Source organism: Neolamprologus multifasciatus, chromosome 11 (assembly GCF_963576455.1).
Source record: "Neolamprologus multifasciatus chromosome 11, fNeoMul1.2, whole genome shotgun sequence".
Lineage (NCBI taxonomy): Eukaryota > Metazoa > Chordata > Actinopteri > Cichliformes > Cichlidae > Neolamprologus > Neolamprologus multifasciatus.
This window is the reverse complement of record NC_140449.1, coordinates 11,597,034-11,615,521: the sequence shown is the minus strand read 5'-3', so window position 1 is coordinate 11,615,521 and position 18,488 is coordinate 11,597,034. Positions and strand designations below refer to the sequence as shown.

The window sequence follows — 18,488 nt, the reverse complement described above, 5'->3', positions numbered from 1 at the left end:
TTTGTTGTGTTTGTTTCAATCACCCCCATTGCCTAGTGAGTTGTTTCACTAACGGTGTTCAGTTGTGGTAATGAACCTTCTATTTTATTTTTTTATCTAACCCTCTAGGTCACACTCTAGTCACTTTGACACATGCGCTGCATCTCTCAACATTTCTAGATATAGCTGTTGCAGGTGCATTTCAGAATCCAAATGCCTGAAGCAATCTGGACACGTGGACATTTAACCAGCCAGCTCCCTAGCACAAAGTCTGCTTGATTTCTAATTGTACCCATGTGAATATAGTACGAGTAATTCTCAAATGAATTCACGCTGAACGATGCGCCCTGCCTTAACTAGCACCACTTGGGACAATGTTCCAGCCTAATTCTTTTAGCATTTTCTAAAGTGAAAAACAGTTTAGAAAAGTAAAGGTTTACAAGATAATAGTGCTTCGACATGTCGGTTGGGGATGATTCCACTGGCAAAAAGCGGGGGGGGGGGGCAAATCTGGAGGAATGTGAATTAAAGATTGCTAAGATTTTCCTTGGGATTTCCATTGGGAATGACAAGGGTAGACAGGACTAGGAATGAGTATATCAGCTCACAAAGGATGGGTCATGCACAAAGTGAAAAAAATAAGATTAAGCTCATTTGGACATGTATGATGGAGAGATACTGGGTATATTGGGAGACAGATATTGCTGGAGAGCGACTTGCCAAGCAAGAAGGAAAGAGGAAGGGCAAAAATGCCATAAGATGCAAACATCTGTTACAATAGTGCTCTGCATTTCCCTCTATGTTTTCCTGTTTTACCAAAATAAGTGTCAAACTCTTTTTTTAGACCTTTTTTTTCAATGAAAACTGTCTCCTGCCTGAACTCATACATACTATATATATGTGTATACATATATATGTATATGTATACATATATATACATATATATATATATATATATATATATATATATATATATATATATATATATATATAAAATATGGCATGTACCACCGGCAGATAGCGGAGGTGGCTGATGTCCAGAAATCCTACCAGTGGCTGGACAAAGCCGGAGTGAAAGACAGCACAGAGGCACTAATCATGACAGCACAGGAACAAGCACTGAGCACAAGATCCATAGAGGCTGGGGTCTATCACACCAGGCAAGACCCCAGGTGCAGGCTGTGTAAAGATGCCCCTGAGACAATCCAGCACATAACAGCAGTGTGTAAGATGCTAGCTGGCAGGGCATGCATGGAACGCCATAACCAAGTGGCCAGCATAGTGTACATCTGTGCTGAATACGGCCTGAAAGTCCCGAGGTCAAAATGGGAGACGCCCCCCAGGGTGGTGGAGAATGACCGAGCTAAGATCCTGTGGGACTTCCAGATACAGACGGACAAAATGGTGGCTAACCAACCGGACATAGTGGTGGTAGACAAACTGAAGAAGATGGCAATAGTGATAAATGTAGCGGTTCCCAATGACAGCAATATCAGTGAGAAGGAACACGAGAAGCTCGAGAAATACCAAGGGCTCAGAGAAGAGCTCGAGAAAATGTGGAGGGTGAAGGTAACAGTGGTCCTGATGGTAATCGGTGTACTAGGTGCGGTGACTCCCAAACTAGGTGAGTGGCTCCAGCAGATTCCAGGAACAACATTGGAGATCTCTGTCCAAAAGAGCACAGTGCTAGGAACAGCTAAGATACTGCGCAGGACCCTCAAGCTCCCTGGCCTCTGGTAGAGAACCCGAGCTTGAAGGATTGACCGCCGACAGGGGCGAGTGGGGAATTCTTTTATATAGATAGATAGATGTATATATATATGTATATGTATATATATATATATAGAGAGAGAGAGAGAGAGAGAGAGATCACAGTGTTATGGTCACCCGAACCTCACCCTCCATCTCCACACACATGTGTAATAAGTATAAAGTACAGTATACTATGCACTGGTTGTTCAACAGCTGACCTTGTTTTCTTTCAACATCATTGGCACACTTCTGTGGCAATAAGTCATCCAAGGAATGCTTGGCAGCATTTTTCAGCAGCCAGGCTCTTGACGCAGACTTTTTTTAATTGGCCTATAAAATGATAAATAGCTAAATCCCACTGTGCCTTTGGTATTTTCCGAAGAATATGACAATCCAAGTAATTTTGATGTCCAGTCACAAGGTAGTGATATGATGGAAGGCTTTGCAGGAAAAAGAATAGTTTGTCATTGACATTTCTGAATAACATCTGGTGCATACAGCTGCCTCCCTGACCGGTTGCCTTTTTTTTTTTTTTTTTTTTTCTTTGCCATGTACGGATTATTTTTGGATGCTAATATTTTCAGCTCAGCAGTGTGCTGAATTTAAATCTGACATTCTCTGCGTCAAACTGTAAAGGGTTGTTGTGGTGAGTTTGTAGATATTTAGATTGCCTTTGATGTGCTTAGTCACACTTTGTTGAACTCCACAAATTTGATATTTCAAACAAATACATTTCAATTTCACAGGCTCTCTGTAGCTCCCACAGAGACGTAGTTTCTGTTTGTTGCTCGGGATCGTGCTGTGCAATGCAGGGATGCCTACTTTTATTGCAGCCTGCAGTACATAGCTATATTTAATAATTTGAAACTAGGAAAAAAAACCTAAAAACAACAGATGAATGGCTGAGATTGTTTTGTCCTTGCATGTAGGCATCGGTCAACAATAAGCTACTACAAGCGACAAGTTTATATTCTACTGTCTTTGTCCTCAGGTTTACATAAGACAGACGAGTATTTTAAATGATCTTATTATTGTACCATATATCTAAGTGACATCGTACAATGGGTCACCTAGAATTAATCGTGTGTCTGCATTAATAATGTGCATGCATAAAAAGGCCCATTACACATGGACCACCTTAGACTTTCTACTATATAAGTTTAAAAGAATGTTTCAAGTTGGCATCACAATATGAGAATACAGTCTCAGAGAAAATGCAATCAACCTGAAATTCTTTGTGTCTTCTTTAGAAAGTAATTAATATTTTTTAGTATTATTATTTTTTAACCTTATACAATAAGTAAAGCTACAGTGTATGGTAGGTCAACAAATGGTCACTGTAGCATTAGATCTGTTTAAGCATTAGTATTTTACCAGCAGTAGTTGGCATTTTCTTAAGATAATTTAAAAAAAAGTCACACATGCTTAAGGTCCCTTTATAAACTCCAACTTCTTCAAAATTCTGCAGCTCGGGTCATAACTTGCACTCCGTCAACAGCTCATATTACCCCAGTTCTTCAGCAGCTTCACTGGTTGCCCGTAGAAGCCAGGATACATTTTAAAATCTTACTTCTTACATACAAGTGTATCCATAAATCTGCTCCTTCATATTTGTGTGACCTGCTCCATATCACCACTGTTTCCCGCCTTCTCAGATCATCATCTGCTATTCATCTTACTGTTCCATCCTCACACCTTATCACTATGGGGAACAGAGCTTTCAGTCGCTCTGCTCCTCAGCTCTGGAACTCTCTTCCTCCTGCACTAAGAAATATTGACTCCCTTTCCGTATTTAAGTCACAGCTCAAAACACATTTGTTTAAACTGGCTTATTCGCTTAAATGCTGATTTTATCTGTTGTCAAGCTTTTATGTATTTTATGACTACTGTTCCTTTTATTAATTTTGTTTTTTGTAAGGTGACCTTGGGTTTCTGAAAGGCGCCCTCAAATAAAATGCATTCTTCTTCTTCTTCATTATTATTATTATTATTATTATTATTATTATTATTATTAACAGTGCATTATATGTGTACTTTATTTTGCTCATACACATAAATAGCCAGGAATTAAGGAGATGAGATTTTATATTGCATTCATTACATATCATACATCATTATAGAGGAATGTGTTTATGAAAACCTGTGGAAAGAAGAGGATTAGTGTTTGGATTAAAAAACACCCAAACTTTAAAAATCCTGGAAATTAGCATTAGAAATGTGACTTCAGCATTAGGGTCTCTAATGCACTAGTGATGGGTCGTTCGCGAACGAAATGGCTCTTAGAGCCGACTCTTTGACGTGAACGACGCGAGCCGGCTCCTTAACGCGAGCCGTCACCTTAACGCGAGCCGTCACGTTTTTTGTTTTTTTTGTTTTTTCTCTCAGCCTCTCTCTCGCACTTTTTTTCTGCTTCACTCAGCACGCGAGCCTTGTGCTTTACGCTGGGCAGAGGGGTGAGGGGCGGTAGTTACACTCAGTAGCACAGGAACAGAGCCCGAAGGAGAGAGAGAGAAATAGCCAGGGACAACAACATCACATTAGAAAGGTATAGTAATCATCCACAACTATTTTCAGTTGCAGATGATAAAGGATTCAGAAAGTTTATTCATGCAGGCCCATATGACAGAGAATATGCATGTTCGTTTTGTTTTCATATTTTAATTTATATTTAATTGTGTTGTGGTTTGCAGTGTTTTGTGTTGTTTCACTTTAAATTTGTAAAAGGAAAAAGCTGAAAATTTAAATAGTTAGAAGTTGAAATGTGAATAGTTGATTTTTGTATTATATGATTTATTTATTACATTTTATGTGGAGTGAATAAATAAAAGTATATTTACGGTGGCCCCTAGAGACAAAGCACATACAAACTTCAAATCACGTACGAACTCTGAAGCACGTACAAACTCCAAAACACGTAAAAACTCCAAAACATGTAAAAACACGTACAAACTCCGAAGCACGTAAAAACTCAAAACACATACAAAAGACAACAGAAGTGCTCCAGGATGCTGGGCGCAGTGTTGAGCTTTTGTTACCTAGTGGCTACACAAGCCAGCAAGTACCAACGACCGGATTTGGTGTGTGGTAGTAAGAGGTAAATGAACATTGTTTTTAAATTATTTGAATATATATGAGTGCCTGTGTATAAATACACAAACAATACACACATGCTTTCAATTGTGTAATTTAAGTTATCTAGTAGCTCTGCTTTGGAAGTTCAGTTCATGCTAGAAATGTGTTTTGGAGTTTGTACGTGTTTTGTCTCTAGGGGCCACCGCATATATTTATATATAAACATATATAAATAAAACCACTTTTTTATGTTAGTAATTCCTTTTGTGCATAATTTAATATTATTCTTAATAATAAATTAATTAAAGCAACAAAACAACCTGAAGAGCCGGTTCGGAGCCGAAAGAGCCGGCTCTTTTTAGTGAGCCGAACCGAAAGAGCCGGATCTCTAAAAAGAGCCGGAAATCCCATCACTATAATGCACTGCTCTATATCCCTCTTCATCTGTTTATCCATTCATATATCCATCTGACAACTCAGTTTCTATGTGTGTAAAAATGCCTTTTTGATTCCAGGTTTACCAAACAGATGGTACGTACCAAAAATAGTAATTTTATTTGATTGTGTGATCAGTTCGCACGCTCAGCTATAGGGCTGAATGAAGTCGTATAACCCTTTCTACACGAGAACTGTGGATTAAATACTGTAGTTGTTGTGAATGCAGTTCTGCCCTGGGTTTTTGATTTGTTTTTAACCATAAAAATCTGTACGTCTTTGAAAAACATTGTACAACTACAGTGTCTCATGTATTTTTTAACAAATGGAAAAGACATCAAAAGAAAAACCTACACATTTGACCACTATATTACTTTGGGGGGCATTATATTGACATGGTTTGAAACCACCTGTCCTTTCTATTCTGATGAGAGTTGTGGAGTGGTGTTGAGATAAGATGACAATGAAATGTTGGCTGACATATGTGAATATAAAAAAATAATGTGAATCATATGCTATTACATTATCAGTCACTAAAAGATAATGTTTATATTGGTGTTAATTTGGTGTTATTAATTTAGTTCACACTCATTTTGCTAGCAAACTGATTATTTAGAACAATAAACCCCCAAAATAAAAAAAAATAAAAAAACTAAGTATACTTTTCTTGCTTCTTTAGGCCTTAAGAGGATAAGTAGCAGCCAGACCTATTGTGTCTATAAAAGCAGACGTTTTGGCAGCTTGCTGGTCTAGAGCATTGTGGGAAAATCACTCCAAGGTCAGATTATGCAATACTCACCAAAAAAATAAATAAAATATGTACAAACACCTCATACCAACTGCCAAGCATGGAGGTGGAGAGGTGATGATTCGGGGCTTTTCTGCAGCTGTAGCTGTAGGAGTTTGCCATGAATTCCTCTGTATATTAAAGTGTTTTAGAGTCAAATGTGAGGCCATCCGTCCAACAGCTACAGCTTCACTGAAACTGGCTCATGCAACAGGACAATGATCTTAAGTGCACCATCAAGTCTACAACAGAAAGTCTGAAAAAGTATAGGAGTAAGTGTTGCATCGACCCAGTCAAACTCCAGATATCAAGTCAACTGAAATGCTGTGGTGGGACTTTAAGAGAGGTCTTTAATAAACAAAAGGCAAAGGACTGTATGGAGTCCTATGAAGGCTCTTTTTAACATGTCTGTAACTGCTCAAGAAAAAAAAACTTGCTTATTGTCCTGCAAACTGTTTTGAAAGAAAAGTACAATTTAGCCATGCTGGATGTGTGCTGGAGAAACACTGAGAAGAAATTCTGATTCTCCAATAAAACTGAAATATATCCCAGAAAATGATGTTCAAAAAAACCTACAGGATGGAATAGCTCATTACAGTGGTTAATGACAACTTACAGTTTATCTTTATCAAAAAAAGTCCTTCCTGGTATCCTCAGAATATAATAATCAGACTCTGTCATTGGGAAGAAGTGGGTAGACCTTGTAATTTCTAGTGAGTGGCTGCTTGATTGATATTTAGCTTTAAGAAGGGGATAATGGCAACAAAGTTTTTAAAATATGTATATCCCTAGTTCCAAAAAGGTTGTGAGGCTGTGTAAAATTCTAATAAAAATAGAATGCAATGATTTCCAAAAAAACACATCTTTTGTGCACAAAAAGCAAATAAAAGTAAGACATTTTAAGAAAAAAATGGCTCATTTTGAAATTGTTGGCAGAAACATGTCTCAAAAAATGTCTAAAAGAAGTTGGTAAGCAGTCTTCTTTTAACAACACTCCATAAACATCTGGCAACTGAGGAGACTGGCTGCTGTGTTTTGGGAGAGAAATATTATCTCATTCTTGCCTCATACAGAATTCTAATTGACCAACATTTTTGGGTGTTCTTTGCCATAGTTTTTGTTTCATGATACACCAAATGTTTTCAGATAGTGAAAGCTCCGAAATTCAAGCAGCTGGTTTAGCACCCAGACGCTTCTACTGTAAAGCCAAATTGTTGTAATAGGTGCAGTAAGAGGTTTATAATCGTCTTGCTGAAATATGTAGGCCATTCCCTGAAAAAGACATCATCTGGATGGGAGCATATGTTGCCCTATAACATGTATATACTTTTATGGGGCCTTTGCTAGATGCATAAACTGCCAATTCCATAGGCACCAATGCACCCCCATGCCGTCAGAGATGCAGGCTTTCAAACTGAGTGCTGATAATGAGCAGTTAACAAGATGTCCCCTCTCCTCTTTAATCTGGAGGATGTAATGTCTGCGTTTTCAAAAAAAGAATTTCAAATTTCATTTTGTGGGGCCACAGAACTGTTTTCCACTTCCTCACAGTGCATTTTCAATGAGCTTTGGCCCAGAAAGACAGCAGTGTTTCTTTATCATATTTACATATGGCTTCTTCTTTGCATGTCAGAGCTTTAACCTGCATTCGTGGATTGAACTGTGTTCACAGAAAATGGTTTCTAAAAGTGTTCCTGAGCCCATGCAGTGATTTTCATGACAGTAGCATGCCAGTTTTTAATGTAGTGCTGCCTGAGGGTCTGATGATGAGGGGGAAATCCAATATTGATTTTTTAGCCTTGTGCCTTGCACACAGAGATTTCTGCAGATTCTCAGAATCTTTTGATATTATGTACTGTGGATGATGAGCTGTTCACAGTCTTTGCAATTTTTGCATTAAAGCATATTACTTTGAAATTGTAACATAATTTAAAGACTGTTTTTTGGGGGGCTAAACCTCTGTATATCTTTACATCTGACTAACTCTGCCTGTCTAAGATGCTCCTTTATACCGAATCAGTTTACAGACCTCTTGCCAATTAGTTCCAGAGGTTCAGCCCAATGTTTCCATCCAGGACATAAAAAAGAAAAAAAGAAAAATCATTTGTTATTCAAGTTCAGTGCCTTAGATCACTCAGTGTGAGATTATTTGAAGGGTACAACATTTAAATTCTGAGTTTTAATTGAACTTGGGTTACATTCATAAAAACGACTGTGTAGGAGATATCCCATTAACACAGCACTCAAAATGTAGGAGTTCAGAAGTAACTGATAGCTACATGTCATATTTGATATTATGTGAGAATCTTTTTCTTCTTTTACTATAACCACCTTCATCTCACGGTGGAGTCTTACTGCGTTTAGATTGGTCTAATGTATCTTAGTCAGAGTGAGATCAAGTGATTAAAGAAGAATATTCACACAGAGGATCTGTTTGATTTGCAGATATGTTTATGGCTCATGTTCAGCTGAATATTAAAAACTGTCCACAGCTGAATATTAGCATGATCCCAACACTCTGGTGGCAGCACCCATATGAAAAAGATAATTAAAAATGATGATATATACTGGAGTTTTTGCATTAGTTAAGGCTGTTTTTGTAAAAGATTGTGGTCATAAAAATAATTTGATAAACATGCAATATTTGTCTATGAAAGGTTAATCACCTAACAAAATGTGCAAGGAAAAACAGGAAAGCCAATAAACACTGATCTTTACAAAGACACCATGCCTACAATGACTTATTTTCTTTTACCGTAATGTTTAACAACACTGTTATTTCACAGAGAAGCTGGTCTGATACCAAGCATATACAAAGTACACCAGCAACATATAGCAGTAGCTATGCACAGCCATCATTAGAGCCAGATTTTCAACATATCTTGCAGATAAAGCACTGACAGCTGACACAGTTAGTATTCACAGGCAAAGCAAGGGAATTAGCTAATTAACTAACAACTGATAATGAGCTAATGTGCATTTAGTACTGCTGTTTGGAGGCAGTGCATGAAAACGTATGTGTTACGTGTTGTTGCACTCATGCATAGTGCCTGACAATTTGATAAACAAAATTCTAAAAAATATGCCACTGGTGTAGTAGTTCTCTTTCATAGCATTTGTTTCGTGTCTCACTATGGGAACGCCTCCTGCGTAACTACAGAAGCTCAAATACCATTACGCTGCTTCTGGTCAGGCCCCTCCTGACATGAGCGTCACCTAGCCAGCCTGTAAGGGCTGGCGTAATGGTATTTGAGCTTCTGATGAGGTCACGCAGGAGGCGTTCCCATAGTGAGACGCTCACTCATGCTACTCAGAGAACCGGGGTTATATACATAACCTTAAGCTACAGTCTGCACTGTAGACCCGCTTGCTGTAGATTTTGCCATGTTGTTAGTGTTTTTCAGAGAACACAACAGGGAAGACGACTGAATTAATGGAGTAATATAGATAAACATGACTTTTCTTTCTGTCAGTCAAGGGCTTTTGTCAATACTACGAATTTTAGACTCTAAACTTGATGCTGTGATGATTTCTGTGATAATGAATTTATGAAAATGATGCCTACTAAAAACCAAAGCAGCCATTAAAAAGCATACAGCAAAAAATATTATAGTGTGAAGCTGCAATGCCTTCTTTCATGTCCCAGTTTTTATTGTCTTGCTTTTTCTTTTCTTTTAGATTGTACTAATGTAGTTTTTTTAATATGCCACTATTTGATTGACACTTTCAGATATAATCATGTTATTTAATATATTTTCAATGTGAAGTGATAGAGAAGACTGCAGTACTCCCTGGGCAATATATTTTATTCTATTCTCCTATGAAATTCACCTCATCAACCAGAAGTAAACATCTGAGTAGCATTTGCATACAAAGTTTGCTGGTATTGGCTTGCTGTTACCAGAGTATGTAGCTTGTTGTGCAACTCCTAATTTTACTTTGAGGCTCTAATGGAATATAAAATAAAAACCTAACACAGTTTTCTCTTTCCACCAACATACACCTGCCAAATGCATCACATTTGTGCAACAGCAATAACACTAAGTGCAATACTCTTTTCTGACATCGTTGTATTATACAATATGTATTATACTATAATATATAGTATTGTATTGTATTTTATTTTATTCTATTCTATTGTGTACAGTATCTCATAGATATATTATTCCAGTGTTTTTTCTCTAATTTTTCTATGCAACTTTGCACTGTCCACTGCTGTAACAACACAAATTTCCCACACGTGGGACTAATAAAGGTTATCTTATCTTATCTTATTTCAGAACAAAGCATGCATCTGCAAGTGATGAGATGCTTGCACTTTTGTTTTAGGGACTTTGCGTAAGGAAAGTGCCAGTTTGTTCCACTGTATTCAAGAACAGGGTATAGCAATATCTCCAAACGATAGTACAGTAAAATTATTCACATTTGAGTCTAGGGTGAATTGTCCCTTAAACTGTATTTATTTATGCACATCTAATTAAGGGAACCCTGTGACACCAGCATATTTGTATTCTTACCAATGCTCTTTTTCTTTTTTTTTTCCATGTTCCAGAGCTGAGAAGCAGCTCGTGTGGAAACCCAGGAGTTCCGCCCAAAGGCATACTGAATGGAACTCAGTTCAACGTAGGTGACAAGATCCGCTACCGATGTGTCACAGGTTATGTCCTTGATGGGCATTCGCTCCTCACCTGTGTCACCAATGCAGCTGGCGTGTCAGTGTGGGACTTCCCGGTGCCAATCTGCAGAGGTAAGGATACTTGTTATTTGAAATGAGTTACTAATTGCATGTGAGGTGAAGCTTGTCTTTTTCTAACTTTTTTTTCCCCCCATCTGCGCAATGTGACTGCGGGATATCATTGTGAATACTTGATTTTATCTACATATTCCCCCAAGAAACTGAAAATAAGTAGGTGATTGGTTTCTTTTGACTCCTCTCATTTGGTTTCCTCGAGTTGCTCAGTGTTAATTGCTTTTTAAAGATTGACAGTTTGATGACTGTTTTGTCTGGGCCACAGATGTAGCAAAGTCTGGCATAAGTCCTCATTAGCGGAATAAATATATTTGCAATCTGATAGGAGGGAAAAATTTTAATCGTGTAGTGGAAGTTGATTAGAGTCTCCATGGCTCAAAAGGTTAATTAAATATTTATTCCTGTAGAGCAAGTAGCTTGTATATGTTAATACTGTTAGGAGGAGCTGCATGTCCACTTGGTTTGTGCAGCTGTATGTGGGCTATATGTTGCTGCTTTGTAGTGACTGTAGGTTTTTTATCCATCTATCCATCCATCTATGATTTGTGTAGCAAATATGAGCACCCTATAGGCTATGAGGAAGCTTCTCAGTCAGTTGTCTAATCACTTTATACTACATAAATTCTCCAAATTACAAATGACACGAACCTATTATTTATGAGCGAAGAGCAAGAGCCAAAATCAATTTAAAGCAGATCTTTAAGAACGAAGAGAAGAAGAAGAAAGCGTATCCGTGATGACTCAGTAGCCTTTCTGACTTTTATCAGAATTTCATGTTTTTTATTCTGTTTCCTTATTAAAAAAATTCCCAGTACGTATAAAATAAAAATGTTGCCCGAATTCAGAAAGTTGCTGTACATCTTTAATTTGTCTCACCAAGCTCTTCTGCTCATACACCATCGACATAATGATGCTTTTTTTCTGACAGGTGGTTGATGAATGACTGACTACTATTTTTCACATTATGCAGTTTACCCCTTTCTGTGAGAGCTGTTCCCAGACTGACATAAATAATCCGCTCTCAGATATGTAGAAAGCCGCTGTGGTGGTGTGACGTGCGGTAGGAATTGTAGGTCACATTAGACTTTCAAATCTGTCAAATGATTTGACAGACAGGTCATAAAAATATTTTCATTTCAATCTTAATTTTTATTTATTATATTGAGCTACATTTGAAAGCTGTATTTAATTTTCAAAAACAACTCAATTACAATAACAACTAATATGCAGAACATTTATGAGAGATTTGAGAGAACAGAGGAACAGAGACTTCAAAGTCACTTCTTTCTAGTGATGGGATTTCCGGCTCTTTTTAGAGATCCGGCTCTTTCGGTTCGGCTCACTAAAAAGAGCCGGCTCTTTCGGCTCCGAACCGGCTCTTCAGGTTGTTTTGTTGCTTTAATTAATTTATTATTAAGAATAATATTAAATTATGCACAAAAGGAATTACTAACATAAAAAAGTGGTTTTATTTATATATGTTTATATATAAATATATGCGGTGGCCCCTAGAGACAAAACACGTACAAACTCCAAAACACATTTCTAGCATGAACTGAACTTCCAAAGCAGAGCTACTAGATAACTTAAATTACACAATTGAAAGCATGTGTGTATTGTTTGTGTATTTATACACAGGCACTCATATATATTCAAATAATTTAAAAACAATGTTCATTTACCTCTTACTACCACACACCAAATCCGGTCGTTGGTACTTGCTGGCTTGTGTAGCCACTAGGTAACAAAAGCTCAACACTGCGCCCAGCATCCTGGAGCACTTCTGTTGTCTTTTGTATGTGTTTTGAGTTTTTACGTGCTTCGGAGTTTGTACGTGTTTTTACATGTTTTGGAGTTTTTACGTGTTTTGGAGTTTGTACGTGCTTCAGAGTTCGTACGTGATTTGAAGTTTGTATGTGCTTTGTCTCTAGGGGCCACCGTAAATATACTTTTATTTATTCACTCCACATAAAATGTAATAAATAAATCATATAATACAAAAAATCAACTATTCACATTTCAACTTCTAACTATTTAAATTTTCAGCTTTTTCCTTTTACAAATTTAAAGTGAAACAACACAAAACACTGCAAACCACAACACAATTAAATATAAATTAAAATATGAAAACAAAACGAACATGCATATTCTCTGTCATATGGGCCTGCATGAATAAACTTTCTGAATCCTTTATCATCTGCAACTGAAAATAGTTGTGGATGATTACTATACCTTTCTAATGTGATGTTGTTGTCCCTGGCTATTTCTCTCTCTCTCCTTCGGGCTCTGTTCCTGTGCTACTGAGTGTAACTACCGCCCCTCACCCCTCTGCCCAGCGTAAAGCACAAGGCTCGCGTGCTGAGTGAAGCAGAAAAAAAGTGCGAGAGAGAGGCTGAGAGAAAAAACAAAAAAAACAAAAAACGTGACGGCTCGCGTTAAGGTGACGGCTCGCGTTAAGGAGCCGGCTCGCGTCGTTCACGTCAAAGAGTCGGCTCTAAGAGCCATTTCGTTCACGAACGACCCATCACTACTTCTTTCAACACCACATGAAGCAAATGATTTTCTTTTCCCTAATGACAGCAGAGGCCACTAAAACACCACCGCCATTGTGCCTACGCAGGCAGATATGGAGCTAAATGGACTTAAACTGAATGCTTCCTTGATCGGGGGATATTATTGCTGAATCGATTGTCATTCAGTTTTGCAGCAGACTTTTCACTCCTGATTTTATTCTGCAGACTGAACCTGCACTCTGCTGACACACTGGACATTGAAGCCAGCAGCATAAAACCAGATTTTTAATGTCAGGCAGCATTTTCTCCAGGGACATGAACAGAAGTTGACAAGACTGTGTAAACATGGGACTTCCAGTTCCCGTTTGCAGGATCATTACCAGGGTGCAAGACTAGCTCCACAGCTGTGTGCCCCATTACGAGCACAGACACACTCTGAGATCGTGAGGGAAAATTCTACGATGCAATCTTGGATGTTAAGAATGAGGCAGATTTTCAGTGCTTTTAGAACAGTTTTCTACAGAGTAATGCATGAAAAATGTAATGTTCTGTTAAATTGCCAGCACTTAAGAAAGCACTAGTTGATATCTCATTGGATATGGGTCCAATCCCGACATAAAAACCAGGATTTAGAGTCATTTTAACAGGCAGATCTAGTTGTTATTTATTTCAGCTCAGTTCCATTTTTACGTCTTTACTATTGCACAGATCAGCAGCGGTGCACTGGATTGCTAACTTGGCATCACAAAGCTAAGTGTTTTTGTATGTCATATTTATAATATGGTGAAGGTTGTACATTTAGCTTTTCATTTACTTTTCCATGTTCCCTTTACCCCAAAGTTACATTTGTATAAGGAATATTATTTTGAGCCGGGGAAAATCTTTTATTTATTAATTTGTTTTTTTAGAGACATAAAAAAAGACGTAGTTCACCATATGCACATAAATATTGGAGGAGAAGGAGAAGGATTACAGGTCATTCCTGTGTGCAGATTTCTGCCTTTCAATGTAACATAATTATCTGCTTTTTTGTTGCCTTGCTGATGTATGAATATGCAGGCTTAACTTTTTTTTTTTTTTTTTAAAAGTACCGCACCTTACAATATTTGCTGAATTAAAAAACAAAAGCTTCTGACTTCACTTTTCATCCTATAGTTTTCATTAGCTGGATGAAAAGTGTGAAATATTTGAATATTTTATTTTATTTTTTATTTTTTTATTTTAATACATTGGTAATTTTAGATTACTGGGTCTAAGTCATTCAAAAGTAAAGAGTGAAGAAAAATAGTTATAAAAATGAAGCGAAGGTCTCCTCACTCCATCTGAATGTGAGATTCTAAGAAATCCCAAAGCCAGCAGAGCAAATTTGCTCATGCCAACTCATTCTACAGTGCAAGGCACAGCTAAATGAAAATGGCTCAGCATATGTTTGAAAAATGGCAAGCTTGGAGCAAACAAAAAGCTGCAGATGGAGGGCTCCTTTTCATTTAAGGATGGTGTTAGCTTCTATTGCCACAGGCCAGAAACATCGCTCCTTTCAGGCCCGGGCACTGCTTGAGCCACACTCTCTCTCGTCTAAATCCAGGCCGGCTCCTGTATGTGGGCAGATGGTCCTTTGATCTCGTTTCCTCAGAGATCCTGCCCTTTCTGCTCATCACCTATTGTTTCCCACTAAACACATGGCTGCAGAAAATTTCTCTCCAATCCACTGTTCACCCCTGCCATCTCCCAACACCTTAGTCTTTCAACCAGTTCCCATCTGCTGTTACTTTCTCCTTCTCGTTCACTTTTCTTCCAGCATTCTTCTGCAGCCCTGTCTAACAGCACGGTCAAACATTTATGCATTTAGAACCTACAGAAATAATGATGATATGCATCTACTTGGGCATTTTTAGAGCTTGAGCAGCTGTGGCGCTGACTCGAATTGGATGCTAGATGGGTGGGGAGGTAGAAAGTATCATTTTGGCTGCACCAACCCTCAGCTGCACCTGAGTGGACAATCACCCCTCACAAGTTAACTGCTACATGATTTTAAAATCAAACCAACATTGCAGCGCTATCTCATTTTTAAACAGTTTTGGGAAAAATTCTGCTCTGTTTTCGTTTTAGATAACAACGTTATCTAAAATCAAAATACTAAAGATGCAGTTAATTCATCCTTTGCTATGAGCTTATCTGTACTTCTCAGTTTGTAAGAGACTGTCTGACCCGAACAGCTTCAACAACCGTCTGTCTCAGTTCTGTTTTTACAGTTGATTACTGAGTTTTTACCGGGGAGACGGCGTAGGGGTTTCCGCCATGTTTGCTTGAAACACAACACAAAGCTATCAGAACATGCTGCACGGCTGGCTACATTGATTATAAATGTGAACATTATACCATACTATGAGGAATAGCAGACGGGGTTTCTGCCAATGTATTACAAGCCCAGGGGGCTGCTAGGGCTAAGCATTTTTTTATGCAAGGCTAAGGATTTTTTTAATAAGTTAGTGAATGTATCTTATTAACCTACTGTTGCCATTAGCTGTTTTACGTCCAAAAATCTATAAAGAAAATTTAAAAAGGAAATAAAGAGAAGCAGACATATGATTTAACCTTATACTGTTTTACCTGTTCCACTGATATCTGTCCACTAATCATGGATTTTGGCTTTAGCTGTCTTTGCCTTATCCAAACAACTATAATTGTAATTCAGTGCTCTCTTGATGGCAAAAGCTGTAAAAGTGAAAAATAACTGTCTTTCTCTGTGTCTCTGTTGCTACCTACTGATGCACCTGGGCCAGCAAAGCTCCACTTTTCTGTCTATGACTCACATTGTGCGTTATCCAACCTTGCACACCTCTCCACCAACACCACCTGTATAAGCAAAATTAGAAAAGTGCAAGAAGATGACCAATACCAATGCCAACCTCCAATGCAAATGCTGTGTGTAAAGATGGCTAATGAATCTTTGTAGAAACCAAATTTGACCAACATTAAACATCATTACTTACGAGCGTGGAATTATCAGATATGAGAATATTTGCCTTAATTAAATTAAAATTGGTCACTGCAGTGTTAACCCAGAGGGCGCAACATAGAAGATGGAGAAATTACCACAATTTTCTTTTGCTCAATATCTCTGCAAGTCAGACTATCAACACACTAACATCACATTTCTTTATTTCTGTTATTGAGATCATGAGATCATTCTCCATTTAGTTCCTGTGAAGCTAACATATTGCTACTATAGTTATTTTTCCATATAGATCAATTATAAGTATGTGTTTAGCAGCTAGCACTGCCTTTTTTAAAGAAAAAATAATGTGTGAAACAGCCACAGAGAATCAGAGCTAAGTAGATATGAGTGGGATGGCATAAAAGTCAAGCCTGAAGGATTGATGTAAAAGAAAAAAGAATAAACTCCAAGCAGAGAGGCTGTTAGATGGAGAATTAATGGCTATTCTAATTGTGAGTTACTGCTTCTCCTCCCAATTGCCCGTTTTGATTCCTTCAATCTAAATTGTCTCAGGACATTCATTAAACCAGGCAGTGAGACAGCAAACAGGGACAGCATGGCAACAGGAGAATATGGTCTATTGATACACTGTCATTCTTGCTGCCAGCAACTGTCTAACAGAATAAAAAATTAGGCCACAGAAAACCTTGCTTCTTTAAAACATTTTTGTGCCAAATAATGTGAGTAGACGGGACTAAACACAGTTCTTCCTGTCATACCTTTTCAACTCTCTACTATGCAGAGTGGGACTTCTCCACTTGCCCTTGGCAGGATTTTTCAGCTCAGCTGAGTGCTAGGTTGTTCTCTACAGTTGGAATTGATTTGAGAATAGCCCAGTATCTCCACCAAAAGCTGCTGCTAAAACCCTAAAACACTAGTTTATATTTTAACCACTGTAAACGTCCATTGTTCGAAATGAATTGAGAGATGATAGAGCAGTACATTTTGCTAAAAACAAAACCGACCAAATCCTTTATATGCCTTGATATTTTCATTGGTGCTGTCATGTTTATTTTCTCACTGAATCATACTCCACTTCTCCCATAATTCATTTTAAAATCTAAAATAATGGAAATGGGCACAGTAATGAAATGACCCGCAGAAATATCAATGATGGAATATCCATCGCATCTTCATATACCTCGACCCTGTTAAACATGCTAAACATGACTAGCAGCTGAGTAAATGCGAGACTTAGTATAGACATAGTAACTGCCTTTGCATTAACAGTGGGATTATTACAAAGGAAAAAACCTGAGGTAGAGTAGAAAATTATACATGAGTTCTTTCCCCTCTATCTGTGGGGGTGAATAATTCTAAGCAGAAAGACAAGTGTTGTATATCTGATCAAAGTCAAGGGGAGAGAGGCTTAATCCCTCCTCAAGTAGCATTAGATAGCTGATGCCGGGGATGTAAATGAGCTCAGCTAAAGCAGTCCTAATCCTCGCCACCATCTTTAAGGAAAAAAAAACCCTTAAAAACTCTGTCACCTTTTTAAAAGCAAGAGATGCTTTTTCGTTTAATCTTGAGCATGCTCTAATGATTTGCAAAGGAACACATTCAGTGCCTCGTATGTTGATAAACCTTGTTGGCATAGCGTATCTTAATTTCTTTCATGCATCCCAATGAAACACTGTCAGTAAATATTAGAAAGTCATTAAGGAATTATCCACTTGAAGCCTTGAGTGTTAATGAGTTATAAATGTGGGCGTCTATCTGCCTACAGGAAGTCCTGTCCATAAATATTGGTGATTAATGTTGAATGATTTATGCCATGTTTATTCTTCAGCCCCCCCAAAAAAGGCAAATTACATCTTTGTAACTATCAGGCTTTCACCCGCGTTTTCTTGCTGCCACATCCCGAGTTGGATTATATTCAGCAGTGATCAGAGAGCATGTGTTTTATCATGGAAACCACTTCAGAGAAAAATCATAATTAAAAAAAAACAACCTTAGGATCCTATTTTTATGTCCAGTGAAAATGGGATTTATTTCTTTATTTTTTCTTAGGATAACCTTTCTGTATGATAATGTCAGTGATGCCATTTGCCACGGTGGCAAGCTCGAACATAAACACACCGCAGGGATGACAACACGTGGTTTCTGCTCACTGTAACCATGCACTTCAAGACCTAACTCAATTTACTGTTATCTACTGCGGTGTGACTCACTGCTGTATTTTGATATTTGATTGATTTATAT

At 37.9% G+C, this 18,488-nt stretch overlaps 1 protein-coding gene across 3 annotated transcripts in view; it reads left to right on the top strand.

The window, feature by feature from the left end:
* Positions 1-18,488, top strand: part of csmd1a (CUB and Sushi multiple domains 1a) — an 80,724-nt gene that overhangs the window by 43,742 nt on the left and 18,494 nt on the right. For all 3 annotated transcript variants that reach the window (XM_085176344.1, XM_085176343.1, XM_085176342.1), the window contains exon 4: positions 10,578-10,772. In XM_085176344.1, the coding sequence (XP_085032470.1) occupies positions 10,578-10,772 (195 nt within the window). The remainder of the gene's footprint in view (positions 1-10,577; positions 10,773-18,488) is intronic.